Source organism: Balaenoptera borealis (genome assembly GCF_965194805.1).
Source record: "Balaenoptera borealis genome assembly, chromosome: 2".
NCBI lineage: Eukaryota > Metazoa > Chordata > Mammalia > Artiodactyla > Balaenopteridae > Balaenoptera > Balaenoptera borealis.
The window spans coordinates 80,040,396-80,059,300 of NC_138867.1; the positions used below are offsets into that span (position 1 = coordinate 80,040,396).

General features: G+C 36.5%; 1 protein-coding gene across 1 annotated transcript in view; it reads left to right on the forward strand.

The window, feature by feature from the left end:
• Positions 1-18,353, forward strand: part of ERAP2 (endoplasmic reticulum aminopeptidase 2) — a 41,072-nt gene extending 22,719 nt beyond the window's left edge. The window contains 11 exon segments of the mRNA XM_082375967.1: positions 1,442-1,459; positions 1,462-1,515; positions 2,530-2,705; positions 4,796-4,875; positions 5,871-6,054; positions 10,208-10,364; positions 11,033-11,217; positions 13,746-13,907; positions 14,447-14,587; positions 16,535-16,616; positions 17,312-18,353. Of these exon segments, the coding sequence (XP_082232093.1) occupies positions 1,442-1,459; positions 1,462-1,515; positions 2,530-2,705; positions 4,796-4,875; positions 5,871-6,054; positions 10,208-10,364; positions 11,033-11,217; positions 13,746-13,907; positions 14,447-14,587; positions 16,535-16,616; positions 17,312-17,455 (1,383 nt within the window). The 3' untranslated portion in view covers positions 17,456-18,353.
• Positions 18,354-18,905: the final 552 nt, after the last annotated feature.

The window sequence follows — 18,905 nt, forward strand, 5'->3', positions numbered from 1 at the left end:
GTAATGAACTGGCAGAGCTTGTGCCTGCAGGTAGAAGAACCCTAAGTCATTGTACATAGAAGAGGTCCTCTCTCCTTTATAAGCACGTATGTCCCAGGGGCAGTAATAATATTGTTCAATAATTGTATAGCACTTCACAGTTCAAAAAGAAACTTCATGTGCATTATCTCATTTGATTTTTCTGTGCTCTTATTAAGTCTGGACCCTCAAGGTTTAACTTATGTGTGAGTTTGTGGTCAAAGAGACAAATGTAATTAAAATTTTTTTCAAAGTAGCTCAAATCTTTTACCCCCATTTCTTGAAAACCCTAAAGGGGATCAAATTACACCATCCTTTGTAATACTTATAAAGATTCTCCTTATCCATTTTCATCACCTCTTGCAGCTGATCCAGATACTCTTTCTCCACAATTCTCCCTCAGGTTGTCAACAACAAGCCTTACATTGCTTTTCTCTCCCCTCTCCTTCTCCCTCTCCTTTGCTATGATGTGTACTTGTGTATGTGTCTCTGTGTGTAGACATCAACCAAGCTTTTTTCAGCAAGGAAGAATCTGTCTTTGGTGTGGGCAGTGGGTGTAAAGGGGATTAAAGGAGATATTTGGGCAATAATTACAGGATTCTTTTAGGTTAACTGTGAGCACTCTTATGTTAATTTTTGTCACTTCATGCTTATAACCATCTCGAGAAGGTAAGGTAGGCATTCTTACCCCATTTTTACAGATGGGAAAACTAATGCTAAGGGAGAGATTTGCTCAAGATCATATACCAAGTGAATGATGGAGTCATTACTTAAAATCTGTCTTCTGACTCTAAGTCCAGTATTCATTCTTTCAATTACATCACAACTTCTTCCTAGTTATCAGGGAAGTCTCCCATCCACACTTCCCCTAAAGGTCCTAAATTCTGGTTGACCCCCTTCTGATGCCAAATGAAACTGTGGGCGACTTACCTGGTGGCTCAGTGGTTAAGAATCCGCCTGCCAGTGCAGGGGACACAGGTTACAGCCCTGGTCTGGGAAGATCCCACGTGCCACGGAGCAACTAAGCCCGTGCGCCACAACTACTGAGCCTGCGCTCTAGAACCCGCGAGCGACAACTACTGAAGCCCAGAGTAGCCCCCACTCGCTGCAACTAGAGAAAGCCTGTGCACAGCAAAAAAGACCCAACACAGCCAAAAAAAAAAAAGAGAGAGACTGTGGTAGGAAAACGATAAATTCCTGAGAATACCTAACTCAGCATAGTGTCACATAACATCAGTTATACATATAAAACAAAAAGAGTAAATTTTATGTATTCTGTAATGAATTGCTATGCTTATTACCATGTTTAGATGAATTAAATTTTCATAGATCTATGCTAATAAATGTCTGCGTTCATGTCTAATATGCATATTCAGCCAACTATCAGTGCCCAAAATGGCAATGCTCTTTTACTCTTTTTTAGGATTGTTTAGAAAGTGATTCTGCACAAAATCTGGTGGATTTTGTTATTCCGATTCCAAGACAACAAGCAGCACAGTAAGTAGAAAGAGACTTGTAGAGTAGAAGAGATTTGGCTCACCGCCTGGCCCAAAGTGAGTGCGTAAAGTCGCCCAACTGTCCCTTTAAATAACTGGAGAGAAATAGACACTCCACAGTTTTCCTTGAAACAAAGCTGCCTGAAGAAGGAATGCTCAGGCCATTTAGGGGAGTGACGCTGTTACTACTATATTTTTGTTGTTATAATTCGGCTTTCCCACAACCCCGCTGCTAGCTAAAAATATCTCAGCTCAAAATTCTTCTGAGTGGTTACTGCTGCACTGGCATCCTCTAGGCTCTGAAAAATGCCAAACCAAATCTGTTAGGTTTGGAAATAGAGTGAACGGCTTTCTTGAGGCCCTGTCTTCTTGTTTACTTCTGGGAAGTTATTGGAGCATTTGAAGAGAGAGAAAAGAAAGTCATCATGGAAAAAAGAAAAGGCAAACTTTTTAAAAAGCATTGTGGTAATCCCATCCATTATAGTTTCTAAAGGGAGATTCAGTATCACTCAGTGATCAGCAATACATACTAGAAGCTAAACAGCTAGAGGTTTTGTTCTCCATTCCATATACCTCTATTGATATAATATTGTTCTATTGGAATTTTTAAAAAGCTTCCCTAAAGAGAGACATTTCTTCTTAAGCCACTTCTCTGGATTCTGTCGTTAATAAAATGGAGAGTGTTTTTTTGTTTTTTTTTGTTTTTTTTCTGTTTTGAAAGGGAGCAGGAGGGAGGCTTCAGTCTCAAGCCCTTCCTCTTGACCTTTCCTGCCCTGTGTTAACCCTCAAGCTCCCACACACGTCCCTGCTTCAGGTAATTTGCAGAGCAGCCCTGGGCGGGGTGGGGAGGGGCAGCCCCTGGTCTAGTTTCCACATCGCTCCCCTGGGAGATTGCAACCAGAGTCCCCTCTTCCGGTCCAACCCATGTTTCCAGCGTCCAAGGAGGTCGAAGTTTCTCATCTCTCTCTGGCTTCTCTCCTCTGTCTTGAGTTACCAAAGTCACTTGTCATTTCAGCTGGCCTTCCTGCGGGAAAATGTGGAGGTGAAGCAGATGATGGCTACCTGGACTCTGCAGAAAGGAATCCCCCTCGTGGTGGTTAACCGAGAAGGGTGTTCGCTCAGACTGCAGCAGGAGCGCTTCCTGAACGGGGTGTTCAAAGAGGACCCTGGATGGGGGGCCCTGCAGGAAAGGTGACTGCTTTCCTTCTGTCGGTCTAGTTTACCTCATCTCAGTTTGTTCGTGATCGCATCAGCTTTCTCTCAGCTTCTCTGGCAATTTTATGGGGTGCTATTTCTACACAGGACTCGAAGGCCTAAACTAGCCTTGATATCAGCCCAGACTGCGTTGTTGAGCGGCACATTCTTAGTAATCCTGGGGCCACCTTTAGAACCTCAGTTCTGCTGCAGAAGGTCGTCGGTAATATTTCCAATATAATATACCCTGACTGTATACTAGACTTCTGGGCCCTAATAAATTGTGTGACTGGTCCATACCTAGGAAGTGTTATGACAGCTGTACACCTTATCAGAAAAGACATTCCCTATTTGATAAATTAGATGCTAGGACCTTCCGCTCTCTTTTGTTTTGCAGTAAGAGACTATAAATGTAATGTCTTAAAACATGATGTTCTTGGTAATAATAAAAGCAAATCCAATTACCCACACTGTCATCTTTCTTGAGAAAACTTGTTAAAGGCTTTACTAAAATCAAGATATACAACACTGTGCACCTTCCTCTGATCTATTAGCCTTATCAATAAGATGAATGAGGTTAAATTGAAATGAAATAATCCAAGTGAATCCGTGCTAGCTCTTTTGATTATTATTTTTTTCCCAAGGATCTAGCTGTCTAATAACAGTTCTAGAATTTTTCTGAGAATCAGAAGCAAATTCAAAGCCTTTAACACATAGGATATACTGTTTTCCCTTTTTGTTTCATCAGATGTCTATTTCCATCCAACAGCAACTCTTATGCCATTTATCTTCCATTTCTGTGTATGTCTTTCTGAAGTCTGAACTTCAGAGAGCTTAAACAACTTGAAGCTTGGCAACACAGGCTGGAAAATTTAATGTTTGATTTACTATTGGGAAAGCAGGACTCATAATTCTGTAACTTATCAAAATGTAACCAGAGAGAGTTCAATAGTGTGGTTGGCCCAGAATAACAAATATCTACTGCAATGATCAGTATTTTTCCTCTACCTGAAGCAGTATTTACATTACTATTATAAAATTATTATCCTCTGATCCATGCTTATCCAAACTCATGAAATGCTGCTCTTCCTCTCTTTACTCCCAGATATGTTTATCTGGAAAAATCTCTTTCTGGAGTCAAGATCCATCCAGGAATCTCGATCCATTAAGTCTTGGTGATATCTATGTGTCTATTTTTACCAATTTGTATAAATATTTCAGTTGCTTTGTTAATTATCTGTACTCTCTGGATTAGCAGGTAGATTATCCCTTCTGCCCCTTTATTAGATCGAGTCTGTGTCTGCTGTTTCTTTCACTATTTTATATTTTTCTGAAGACTACTGGGCACATCCTCAGTTACTATTCTTTCTGTTTTATACCTATTGGTATTTTCAAGCATGTGATTTTACAGGATTACTATAGCTAATATGGCTTGCTGTGATAGACGAAATGAGTTCTAGAAGCTGCTAGAAAGTTAGTCAGAAAAAAATAGCCAATTTCAGTTATTTACCGTAGTAGGGCCATTGAAAAGTAACTGAGGCCTTTTCCTCCAATACATTCTGCTTCTCTGCTCTCTGGACTTGGCTGATGTGCAGATCCTGACACACTGCTGCAGGCACTTAGCAGTTGGGGGGCTGAATGTGGGTAGCTTTGTTGAACAAAAAGATAAGTGGAAAATCATACTGGAGTAAGATCGTTACCTTGGAGGGCTTTTCCTACAGCTTTGGTTCAGTTATTTGAATTAATATCAGGCTGTCATAATTTTTGGAAATATGAAAGGAAAATTGATTTTTTTTCCTCTTACTTAGAAGAAAACAATCAGCAGAACTTGTTGTGGTATGATATTTGGACAACAAATGGCACAGGTAATTGTGACAGAGTTCAACTAAGTATACATTGCTGCTCCTTCATAATCATTATGGAAGAACTTTTGCACACCCAAGGATCTGCTAGTCTTAGCCTATAAAATTTATGATGGTGTGAAGGATGAGTGATTAGGTGTCTTTTACAGCCTATCCGAGTCTGATGATGTGAAAATTGAAATGGCCATTAATTTAGTCTGTAACAGTCTTTACTTTCTAACATAGGTACCTTTGGCATATCCCAGTGACATATTCCACAAGTTCCTCTAATGCAATTCACAGACACATTCTGAAATCAAAGACAGGTAATGAACTAACTAGCCAATAGCTGTTTTAATTCTGAAATTAAACATATTCTGAGGTATTTGGAGGAAAGATATTGTAAGTCAATCTGATAATGAATGATATATGTTTGAGGAAGTTCTCATTTATCCATATATGTGTTACTAAAAGAACCCTTTAGCTAGAAAGTCTGAATTTTTTATTCAGTGGAAAGTTCTCATGTGCTTCTAGCTCTTAGAGATAGGTTTATATTTATATTAAGAAATGATGGCATCCTCTCTTATGACTTTTAATACCTACTAGTTCAGTGGATAAAGGCATACACTCTGGAATTGATTGGCTCTGAATTCAAATCCTCATTCTGTCACATATTAGATGTGTGCCCTTAAGAAAATTTTTTAACTTCTTCTGAGTTTCAGTTTTCTCATCTTATTTTGAATGGGGATTAAGCCTCACAGAGCTTTTGAGAGAATATGGTAGTGTTATTTTACCACCTAGTATAATGTCTGTCATATTAAAAATAATACAATTTTAATTTCCCCTTTACACACATCACTGAAATTTGAGAATGTTCCCATCATAATGTCACGTTCAGCCTACAGTCCTTATTTTGCCCAAAGTAAGGACTGGACAAATGGATCACCTATTTACATATACATATTTCAATGAGCAGTAACTAAACCTTGAGACAAGGCCACCAATAAATCAAGCCAAATTCCAGTCATGTTCATCATCTGGCTCACTGGGCCCTTGCATGCCTCTTAAACCTGCATAGACTACTTTTGAGAACAAATTCATCAGTCCTTTTCCTAGGAATTAGTTTATTTATTAACTTAATAGGGTCATCATCCCCAAAATAAGCCATCCAGCAGACTATGAAAATAAGGATCATTGTGAGTCTTCCAAAACTTTGTCTTCTCCTTGATTTATTAGTAATAGTATGGAGACTAACATTTTTGGAGATGTTCCTGGTGTGCACGTCGATAAGGAAATACCTATACCAATTTTCTCCTCCTAGATACTCTGGATTTACCTGAGAAGACCAGTTGGGTAAAATTCAATGTGGACTCAAATGGCTACTACATTGTCCACTATGAGGGGCATGGATGGGACCAGCTCATTACACTGCTGAATCAGAACCACACATTTCTCAGACCTAAGGACAGAATAAGTCTGATTCATGATGCATTTCAGCTAGTAAGGTAATGCAAAACTTCATCTGATTTCATAGGAAATAACTGCTTTATCACCAGATACATTAGATTTCAAATCAAACGTTCAGTGTTAATCATTCACATGATATGGATATGAATGGAGGTCAAATACAGGCCATTAGGCCACAGCCTACCCACTGATAAAGTATTTTGACCCACCCAGCGTTTAAAAATTTAATCCAACATTTTAAAATATGGAGAAGTTTATGTAGAAATCCTGACTTCTGGAATCTCTTAAATAATGAGAAAATTTGGCAACTGTGGGCCTTCATTCCCACAGGGCAACCATAGAGGAGGGTAGAGTGGGCAGATCTTCCTTTGGGCCAGGCCTACATTCTCCTATGTACCAAAGTCCTAAATGGTATACATGAGAGGCCTGCTTCACTCACTTATGGTGGACCCTCCAGGCATTTAAGCTTTTGACCTCAGATTTTAAATTTGTTTATACTGGTAGCTTCCTGTTTCACCAAATACCAATGTAATCTGTTGGACAAAAGGTATAAATATGGTTATAACCTTTATAATTTTAAAATCTAGTGCACAATCCATTCATTACTTTGCTCACATTGGGGAAGTCAATATGAAATTGGTAGAAAAATGAAGGAGGAATTGGCTGCTTATGTTTATTCCTCTTTTTACTTTCCTGGAAAGACAAAGTGTTTTCTTTCCTTTTTCCCATTTATCATCAACAGAATAATATGTAGAATAAGTCACAAGGTCACCAATGGAAAAAAAATTGGGGATCAGGTGGCATATTTTGCATTATGTAAGCTTTTCCTATTCTGAGAATTACTGTAATGTACTCACTTTATTCAGTGTGACATATTATTTCCTTTCCGATCCTTATTTAGGTCAAATTAAGTAAACGTAACCAGCAAGACATCTCTCAGACACAGCTTCTCTGTACAATAGAGTTCCCTAGTTAGAAAAGTGAGAGGATTGAGAGCTTAATCCTCAGTCCCATAGGTCTCAGGAGAATCATGGTAGTATGGCTATCCTACATCTGAGTGGATGCATGATAGACTAGCTGAGAAGTGCATTATCATTAGTTGAGGGAGGTTTGTCTGCTTAAAGGAGAAACTCTGAGCAGATTGCAAAGAAGGTAGATTACAAATTTAAGACCAGGCAGAAGGAAAAATATTGACAACTCAGCAAGTGAAAGCCAATCTTTGAAGTAGTTGCAAAGTCTTTTTTGCTGTTTCTATCCTATAAATTTATGTGTAGTGTAAATTTAGCAGAAGGAACTCTATAGTTACTGATGTATCAGTGGAAAAGCAATCATTTCTTTACTAGGTAGACTGGTTAATGAAGTTCCGAGTACAAATTTTGTTTAAAACAAATCAACTAAGTACTACCTCTTCACTTATTGTTTGACCTTTGACAAGCTATTTAACCTTTTTAAGCCTAAATTTTCTAGTCTTTAAAACTTTTCTAGTCTTTAAAACTCCAATAATAATAATGTCTATCATGCAGGGTTGTTTTGAGGATTGCTTAAGATAATGTAGATAAAGCACTAAGTACAGTAATAAATGCTCAATAAATGGTAGCTGTTAGCATTATTAGTATTACCTAATATAAATTGTTTAAAAGATCATGCGTTGAATGGGAAGGTGAAGTGACAACATAGAAAAATGCATTTCAAATAATGTGAAATTGGAAAAAAAGCAGAATGTAAGCTTAGGTATTATTATGTTTGCAGTTACATGAAAAAAAAAAAAGCTAAAGGTGAGAGAAACAAAAACAGAAAGAAATATTCCAAAGTGCTATTAGTAAATATGTAAGGTAATGAAATTATGAGTTTTTTCCCCTTAATTTCCAATTGTTTTGTAGTTTGTTTATATTACTTTTATAATAAAAGTAATTATATAAGAAAACAATTTAAACATCTTATAATAGGTCTAAATATTTTTACTTGCTACTCTGCTTCGGTGATATATATCTCTTCCTTCCCTGCTTTGTGAAATATCTATTTAAGAGTTAAAGGATGTAATCTGTGATCACATTTAGTTTAGAGACAGAATTTGACCCAGGAATGCATATTCATTTCAATTGGGTTTTCATACTTATTATTAAATATAATTTAAGACTTGGATCTCCTCTGAGTTGGGTGGAATTAAAATGACAATCATAATTTCTTTACAGGTAAGCTATTTATTTCTTTAAGTCCAACACCATAAAAAGAAGCTCCAAATTGTTTCCTCAGGAATACAGTTTATTTCACAAAGGTACCATTTAGCTGAAACTTTAAATAAATAAATAGATAGACTTTTTCCTGTTGGGCTGAAGTATATGCTTATATCTGGGTTTAGTTTTTAAGCTAAACAGACATTCAGATAACGTTTTGTGCATTGATTGAAGCAGAGGGCAGGTAATGAGGGGCTGGATTTTTATTAAATAATAACTTTATAAAAAGAAAAGGAGTCCCTCTTAAATGAATATTAAGATTAAAGTGTTTTAAAGTAGGTAAATATAAGAGTAAATAATGGCATTTGTCTAAGTAAAAAATAAATTAGACTGGGCTAAAAAGAAAAACAAGATTAATATAAAGTGAGTTTTACGTGTTAAACATTCTTTTTAAAATTTTAACCCTAGAATATAATACCTAGTTTCTTCCTGTTGCTGATCCTCTTAGTATACTTTATAGCATCTGAAAGTAAATAATATGTCACACTGAATAAAGTCAGTACATTACAGAAATTCTTAGAATAGGAAAAGCTTACAAGCATAATACTTTACCTGATCCTTAATATTTTTTCTGTTGGAGACCTTGTGACCTGATTTATTCTACATATTATTCTGTTGATGATAAATGGGAAAAAGGAAAGAAAACACTTTGTCTTTCCAGGAAAGTCTAAAGAAGAATAAACATAAGCAGCCAATTCTTCCTTAATTTCTCTACCAGTTTCATATTGATTTCCCCAATGTGAGCAAAGTAATGAATGGATTGCGCACTAGGTTTAACATTTAAAATTTTAAAGGTTGTGACTCTATTTGTACTTATCTACTGCACCATATATTATGACACTTAACACATGTGGGCAGGAATAGTGACATTTTGTGGATTTGTTTTTAAAAAAATATAGCAGACCATAAAATCATAGAGCATATGGTCCAGCCCTCTGTCTCAGATGAATGTTTGGAAAATTTACTGTTAAGTCTGTTTTAAAACAGTATGTCATTGTGGCTGAGAAGAGTATAGTCACAACAAAAGTTGCTTGCTTTTAATGTCACTTCTTTCTAGTTTCAGTTCCCTCATTTTAGATGAAAATTTAAAATTTAAAAAACCCATAGGAGATAGGGCATTATATTAATGAAAAATTCAAAACAGATATCTTTGTTCTGGAATCTGTTTCCACATTAAACTATTATGCTTAATCTGGGAGTTGGATGCTGGCAAGAATGGTTTATAGATGCTTCAGGGACACAGGTCTTCTCAGAAACACATGTGAAAACCACTTTACAAAAGTGACAGTATAATGGTTTATTTCCTCTACAGAAGAGATCCTAATGTTCTGATATTCAGAATAATAGTTTTGTTGTTTGTTCTTCTCATTAAAGGAAAATGTAGAGAAGGCATATCACTTTAGAATCTAAATAGATTCTTTAAAAAAATGAAAATCCTTGTTTGGACCCACTCAGAATAAGTGCTGCTTCTCTGTTAGGCTCTAGGAGGGACATCAAAGAAACAAAAGACATGGCACCTGTCCTCAAAGTTCCAAATATGCTTGGAGGAACAATTCAGACCCACAAATTAGGCAATTAGAGAATGACAAATATATGAAAATTTGATATTATTTGGTACTAAACATGAATATTAGCTAATATTTATTTCATTTTCATTTACAAAGCTCTTATTTATGTTAGACATTAGTCTAAGCACTTTGCCTATATTAACTCATTTAATCCTTACAACAGAGGACTAAAGTAGATACTCTTATTATCCCCATTGTATTGGGGAGGCAGCTGAAGCCCAGAGAGGTTAATTTGCCCAAGTCAGTGGCAGAACTAGGATTTAAACCAAATGGTCTGAATATAATGAACTGCTTCTGTTATTGCTCTCTGTATCATATTTGTTTTAATATTTAAAATATTAAGAACTGTAAGATATGCACAAACCACTGACATTTGTTTTATACCTCAGTGCAGGAAGGTTGACTCTAGACAAAGCCCTTGACCTGACTCGCTATCTCCAACATGAAACAAGCATCCCTGCACTTCTCAAAGGCCTGGAATATCTAGAATTGTTTTACCACATCATGGAAAGAAGGAATGTTTCAGATGTCACTGAAAATCTCAAGGTTTGTGTTTCTTTCAGAAAATTCATTAAGTAAAATACACAGTGCCTGGAGGATCAGTGAGACTTGTTCTGTTTTGTGTGAACTCTTGGGGTTAAATCTTGAAGAATCTGAGGAAACTGGCTAATAACACAGTCAACACTTAAGCACCTAATAGTTAGATGTCCCTCGTTCCTTGTCATCGCCATCCTAAGAGCTAGGTGCCAGGATCATAAGCAAAACATCCCTCCTAAGGTGATTTTATCTTATATCACTTGGTATTCCCCCCTCAGATAGGAAATTAAATTGGACTTCTTTTTTTTTTTTAACATCTTTATTGGAGTATAATTCCTTTACAATGGTGTGTTAGTTTCTGCTTTATAACAAAGTGAATCAGATATACATATATCCCCATATCTCTTCCCTCTTGCGTCTCCCTCCCTCCCACCCTCCCTATCCCACCCCTCTAGGTGACCACAAAGCACCAAGCTTAAATTGTACTTCTAATGGAGAAACTAACTCTGGTAGGTGGAGGCCAGAAAAAGCGAAGCAAAATATAGAGATAAGTAGTTCTATGCTTCAGGAAAGTTTCATGCAGACAGTTTAGAGTTGAGCCCTTTGGATGGGTTGAGTGAGAGCTGGGTTAAGACCTAAACTTAGCCTTTCTGTAAACCATCCTATGCTTTCTGCAGCATTACCTTCTCCAGTATTTTAAGCCAGCGATTGACATGCAAAGCTGGCACGACGAGGGCTCGGTCTGGGACAGAAGGCTTCGTTCGGCTCTCTTGAAGCTGACCTGTTACCTGAACCATGCTCCTTGCATCCAGAAGGCAACTGAACTCTTCTCTCAGTGGATGGAATCCAGTGGAAAATTAAAGTAGATCTGGACTTCTGTCCTATTCTTTGTTCCTTTCACTTTGATGTAAAAGTCTTTGATCATGCAAGACATTAGATCTAAAACCTTTTAGTGAGGATAGAAAAAAAAAACCATGCTGGGAATTACATACCTTTGTTTCATGCTCCCACACAGCAAGTGCTGGATAGATTTTGTGGGAAGTGAGGTTTAAGTCCCTGTAGGGGAGAGCTAATAAACATTAGCATGGTACCAGAAAGATGGCCAGAGGGTGGAGGCCGGCAGGGCCGCTGCCCAGTCTCCAAGAGTAATGCCTTTTAAAGGTAAAAAGCAATATGAAATGTTCATGCAATCCAAATACCAGTGATCAGTTGATGAAACTAAAAAAAAAAAAAAAGGGGGGGGGGCAGTGCCTTTTTAAAATGTGTTTACTTCTTCATTAACCAATTAACCAATACCACACCACAGCCTTAGCCCCAAGTTTCAGCTTTGATAGGATACTGATGATTTGAGCCATCTAAAGGATGTGTATGGTGGCGAAATTGATTCCAGTGGTGGTTGTAATCAAGTAGATGCCCAGTGATCAAAAGGATTATGTTGCAGTTTAGTTTAGCAGCTGCAACCCACAGGTACTGAAAGATGCCACGATCTTTTCAATGTAAGCCTTGATTTCTGTCCAACACATGACTTTATACTGTTGCTATTAAAACTCTGACTCTCCAGTTGGATGTTTTGAGAAGTCAAATCTGTATATGAATTAAGGAAAATTCCTTTTTAGAATAGAAAAAATAATTCACAACTTTAGTACCATGTAAAGCAATGGTGTCAATTTTCCCTCTGCCAAATTGTTATGAAATGCTGTTATAATTTATCTCCACATAACTAAGTCTCAGTGAGCTTTTTGAAATCTTTTCTTGAATTCTTCTTTTAAAAAAAAGTAATTCATTTTCTTCTTTTTGGAATTTTTCACTCTTTGGGATTTAGGCTTAAAATCAGTTTCAGAACAAAAATATCTTTTAGCTATATTTTTCTCTTCTTTTTGTTCATGTTTGAATGAACTGTATGAGTGAGGCTAAAATATAAACATCTGTTGCCCTATAACACAACAGAATATTATTCTGTTTTTATGCTAGTTGTAAGAGGGATGATCTTACCTGCAGTAACTCAAGTCCAGTAGATACAGTGGTTCAACTTGTTGAATAGGATGCTATGCCTATGAAAAAATTCTGGGTAAATCTCATTTAAGCTTGTAATCAAGAACACATAATCATATATTGTAGGTTTCTTTTTTCTAAACTTCAAGAGCACTAGTATTAATCCTAAAGGGGAATTTCCTTTTATTGATTAATTGATTACTTCATTCATGAATTCAAAATATAATGCTTTGCCTGTTGCCTACGTGCCAGGCACTGCATTTGGTGCTAAGAATAAACTAGTGAACAAAACAACTATGTGTTCTACCTTCAAGGAACTTACAATTAATTTGTTACCAATTTTTATAAATTTGTACAGTAAAACACACTAAAACAAAATAATGTGGAATGTAATTTAATTACTTTTTGTTTTATGATTCAAAGTCTCTTGGGATATTTAAATGCATATAGTACAGCGGAAATAGCACAGGATTAGAACCATAGGTCTAAATCCCATCTCCAAAAAGGCTAGTATGTCGCCTTGGTGCAAGTTACTTAACCTTTCCAAGCTTTATTTCCACTTTTTAAAAATTAGCATAATTTTTCTATCTCACTGGGTAGCTTTGACAGTTAAATAAGTTGTATAGAGACTAGTACAACCTTATGGTCCCTGCATGATAAATACAAATTGCCTGTCCCATCCCTACTTCTCTGTGTTTTGGTTATTCCAAGCCATCAATATGAATATCATTTATTATTGATCTAATGATATTTGGGATTAAAAATAATAACCAAATTAAAATCAAAGCTAGTTAGTATCCTATAGGACAATAAAACCCCAAAACCATGGTGTCTTCTTAAGGTGCACAGAAACTAATAATATTGCATCTTATCAGTTTTACAGAATTATAAAATGACTGAACTCTAAACAGCTGTGCTAAAATATAATTCTCTACACCTAGAGAGTCAGATAACCCTCAGACAGGCCTGCTAGAAAATACTCCCAATGTGACATTAAAGCAGCAAGTAATAATCTTTTAAAAAAAATCTTATAGCACCAATATATGCTATTTAATGATAGAATCCTATATAAACGAGTGCATTTATATTTCAGAAATCACCTTTTTTAATTTATTCATTCCATCAACTTTCTGTTTTCATCTCCAAGTAGTTGACATTTTTATGATTATTATCCTTGTTAACATTTTATCATCAGGAGGAAAAAAACCACGAATAATTTGCAAAGTAGAATTACATAAAATGTTTTTATAAAAATTTGCCAGAAAAAAAGGTTTAATATGCTAGGTACTGGAAATAACTCAGGGGTGATTCTGTTATAGCAATTTAAAACCATAATAAGAAAAAAAGAATTTTTTCTTTCATAGAATTTTTTTTTCACTTTCGTGCTTAATATTACAGTATCCCAACAGATGTTTTAAAGATTGTGTACTCCGTGGGTGCTCAAACAACAGCAGGATGGAATTACCTTCTAGAGCAATACGAACTCTCATTGTCAGGTGCTGAAAAAAACAAAATTCTGTATGCATTGTCAACCAGCAAACATCAGGAAAAGTTAATGAAGTAAGTGAATTTAACTAAATTGTTAAAAGTAAACTTACACATATTCAGGGAAGATACTAAAATTTCAGCTACCAATTTCAAAGGCATATAATAATAATTGAATCAGAATTTGAACCGCTTTGACTTTACTTCCAAAAATATATATTGACAAAATGCAAAACAGATATTCCTTAGTTATTAACATGTGATTGATACTAAACAAATAGCTATGTTTTACTTTCAGAACCTTGGCGGAAAATTATTGTACAAAATACAAGATGCTAATCATCTTGTATTTTAAGATGCTAATATAAGATGTATATAAGATGCTAATCAAAATTCTTTGAAATAATAAGTGAATAAAATTACTTCTAGAAAAAAGCAAAAGTTTAACTGGAATAATAAAAATGTTAGCCAGTAGAGACTTTATTACTGTTTTTGGTACATCACACTTTTGTCATGCCTCTTTCTCTCTGATTCTTCTAATATACTGATAGCCTGAGTTAATTTCCATTATAAAACACAAACCATGAAAAATTAAGTGATTTTTATTTCTTCAGGTTAATTGAACTAGGAATGGAAGGAAAGGTTATCAAGACACAGGACTTGGCAGCTCTTCTTCATGCAATTGCCCGAAATCCAAAGGGGCAGCAACTAGCCTGGAATTTTGTAAAAGAAAATTGGATCCATCTCCTTAAAAAGTTGGTATTTGTTTACATCCAGCGTGTGTTCTTCCACCCAGATATCTCAGTTGCCTAAAACCATGTATAACCAAATGATCCCAGTGACACCATTTTTACTCAAGTAGTTTGATGAAGTCTGTCAATTTTAAAACTCACTAGCCCAAATTGCCCTGTCCAGGTATAAGTGAGAGGAATGAAATAAAGGGAATGGGAAACAGATTTCTCTTACTCAGCCCAGGCAATGAAGAATTGCTGGGAACAAGTAAGAGCTGAGTTAAATCCAGTCATCAGCCTCATCCCCCCATTCCCTTCTGGCTCTCTCCCCAACCCTGAAGAATACACTGAAGCCATATATAGTACATCAAACACTGGGGGAAAAAAACTTCAGGAATTCTGAAGAGAACTAATCCCTCTTTCCAGTTCCCCTGGGGAGGTGGCACAGTGGAGAGCTTGGAGTAGCTAAAAGAAATTCAATCAGAAATGTTTGGGGAGCTCCCCTCCAAAACTGGATAGGTTATGAGTCTTTTCTGGGGTTTCAACTTTGGGGAAAACTAGAGCTCACTCAGTATGCTCCTGAACCTAAAATAGTCCCAGAAAAACCAACAATGATTAGATTTCATTGGAATGTACAGGATGGCATTGCTTTCTCTCACGACAAACCTCCTGCTAAGTGCTCAGCCATTCCTCATCCAAATCCAAAACGTCACTTATTAACTATATGGAAAATACCCTGAATGAAAGAGCTGTGCAGTTTGCTCTGTTTATCTTTGTATCAGTTAGCATCTCTGATGTCAGTCATCCTCAGTTCCTCTTCCCTCTCATTTCTTAGCCATAAAGGTCTCAGAGTCCTCACGGATAGCTTTTTGTCAGTACAGAGCACATTTCTACCCCACTCCAGGACCTTCAAGGGGTTGACATCCACATGAGACTGAATAGTTAAAAAACTTTTTTAAAAATATCTTTCCTTAAAGACCTTACTGGAATCATTGGTTTCGTTGTTTGCATGACTGTCTGTTCCCTCCTGAAATGGTCAGACTTTTCTGCAATGCTGTAGATTTGTTTCGTAACTGGAAATTATCCTCCTGCCCAACCATGGTGCACAGTCCAGACTTGGGACCATTTCTGAGATGCATCTATGCTCTGCTTTACAGCATGAATCCCTTTGACCTGTGGTACAGATTCTCTATATAAGACACTGGGGTGAAGGATGCCATCTGTGGCTTCGAATGAGAGTTCAACAAACAATGCCCCAATAAACATAATGTATAAACACAGTGTTGTCCAAAATGAGATGGGGAAGTATGTAAGACAATGCCTCACAGTGTAAGAAGAAAATAATACTACATGTATTATTTCTTATCTTATGCTCTTAAATTTTCTTTTTTACCTTTAACATAGTACGTGCATATAATTCATAAATAAAAATATGTATATTGGGAAATTCTTGGTCAAAAAATATTTATTGATGGGTGAATAATCAAAAATGTAGGGCTTCCGTGGTGGCACAGTGGTTGAGAATCCGCCTGCCAATGCAGGGGACACGGGTTCGAGCCCTGGTCTGGGAAGATCCCACATGCCGCGGAGCAACTGGGCCCGTGAGCCACAACTACTGAGCCTGCGCGTCTGGAGCCTGTGCCCCGCAACGGGAGGGGCCGCGATAGTGAGAGGCCCGCGCACAGCGATGAAGAGTGGCCCCCGCTTGCCGCAACTAGAGAAAGCCCTCGCACGAAACGAAGACCCAACACAGCTAATCTTATGGTCTTATGATCAAATTTGATAAATTTCATAGCTTTCAGATTTTACTGGATGAATATGAGTTATTCTTGTGGTAATTAATAGTATCCATTGCAAGGCACAAATTTATCATATAGTTATTAATGTTATATATTTTAAATATATAGCATGTTATAAACATAAGGTCATTATTTCTATTACTTAAATCTATGAGGTTCCTTTTATTTTCAGATTTGAGTTGGGCTCATTTCCCATAAGAATGATCATCTCTGGCACAACATCTCACTTTTCTTCCAAGGATGAGTTGCAAGAGGTTTGTGACTCTCTATTGCTAATAATTTAAAAATAAATGTTCAAGCTGTAGAATTGAAAGTAAACTTAGATGCAATCTGGTTTGACGTTGTTATTTTATTAAAAGAAAATAAGCTGTTTGTTCAATGTCACATAGCAAGTAAATGGAAGGGACAGGACTAATGTTCATAGCATTCAAAATGGAAATTATACTTGAGGGATGAGTCCTTTTGTATTATTTCATTCATATTGTATCATCACTCAAGTGATTATATTGAAGTTTGGAAAAGTTCATAAAGGTCTTTTTAACAAAATTACTCTTTTTGGTAATTCTACTTTTTTTAAAAAAAGCATTCTAGTGTTTTACATCTTATTTCCACAGTAAATCTTAAATTTATTTACTTTACAAGCAAATTCAGAATTCTAGTACTTAAATCTCAGATCACTGCTTACTCTATGACTTGGCTCAATCTCTTCTTTACCCACAGTGTGCTCACTTGTAAGATTTGTCATTCCTGTCTTATTTTATCTATTGTTTGAAGGTAAAGTGAAATAATAATTATGCCCAAAAAAGAGAAGAAGAAAATAACGTTTCAGAGATTGGCAAAGAAATGCTTGTGCCTGTGTTTATGTAATTTATAAGCTGTTTTGAAACCCTTTGGAAGAGAAAGTGTTTTATGAACCACGTCAGTTATCCTTTTCTTGCTTATTTTTCAGGTGAAACTGTTCTTTGAATCTCTTAAGGCCCAAGGATCACATCTGGAAATTTTTCAAATTGTTCTGGAAACCATATCCAAGAATATTAAGTGGCTGGAGAAGAATCTTCCCACCCTGAGGAATTGGCTACTGATTAGTATTTAAATGGTCAATAGAAACAGCACATCAGATGCAGGCTGTGTCTACATGAAGTGGACAAAGCTCAAGTCAAAGTCCCAGATGGTTTAACCAGTAAGAAGCCTCAAGAAATCAGCCAGCACAGCTACCTGTGCTCAGCTATCATCTCTAGCTGGCAGACGTATGATGCTGGGGTGAGGGAAGGCCAGTTCAGTAGCCTATTTTAAAGTAAACTTTGTGAATAATGGAGATATGTGGAGATGTATTGATAAATATAGCTGTAATAGTTTAGCTGCAGCACAGACTGTCTACAATGCCCGACATTATGCGACTACTACTTTGCTTCTTTGATGTTTTTTTTAAACCTTGCATAGAATCCTGGAATTAGCCCAACCAGGTTACCTTCAAGGAAACACAGCCAATCTGCAAAAAAATCTTTCTTTTGCATCCTTCCATCTTCTTACTCTCCAGCTCCCTCAACTCAGCCTGAATAGTTTAATAGCACCTTTGACTCTAGCTTTGACCTGTTCATGGCCCTACCAAGGTTTGTATAACACCTAAGTGATATCACTCTAGAATTATATGTACTATAGCATAAGGAAACTGAAAGAGTAAAGAATACTATTTTTCCACCAAGATAATATGTAAATTAAGCAGTAAAATATGTATGAGTTTCAGTAGAATTGTGCCATTAACATTTCCATGAATAAGAAAAGTACTTTCTCTTGTGTAGTAATTTATCTACCATAAATTTCCAAGTTTTTAATTCTCTTCCTTTTAGTTCTCTGTTTAAATACATTTTTAACCTCTCAGATTCTTAAGAATTGAGTACAGAAAGTGGAAATTTTATTATTTGATGAGAACGAACATGAGAAGTACTGTGCCAATAACGTTTTAACAAATAAAGAGTTTTTTTAAAAAGAAATGTATTGTACTTTTCAGTGTGGTATTTCAAAACCCTTATGGTGGATGCCAGACCCGCAAAACAAACTAAGGTCTGGCTAAAGTTAGTTTTACTTTCTTTTACCTTGAATGAATAAACAAGTTGTAAAAAGGTTATATACAATATCATGAATAATGATGGAGTGAGCAGATACAACTTCTCCATGCTTCCCTGATTCCCCACAGAGGCACAGGGAAAATATTGTGGTTTCCAGAGCCCACTCAGAATGAGAAATCTTCCAGATCAGGGGAGCCCAGAGCAATGGCTTGCGCCCTTTTAGGGTTTGTGTCAGGGAGAATAGGCCCTTCAGCCCTCAAGAGTCCAGCTTACTACGGTGACAGGAATTTCTTGTCCTACTTCATGTTCATACTTCGGCATTTCATTCTTTGCTATGTCACTGGGTCTATCTGAGGTTCCAGAGAAGCAAGTCTGGCAAGGAACTACTAGCAGAGACCCTTCTTTTCTGAGGGAAGTTCCTAGGGTTTTTTTGGGGGGTTTTTTTGGAATTTTTTTGGGGGGGAGGAGGGGTATTCC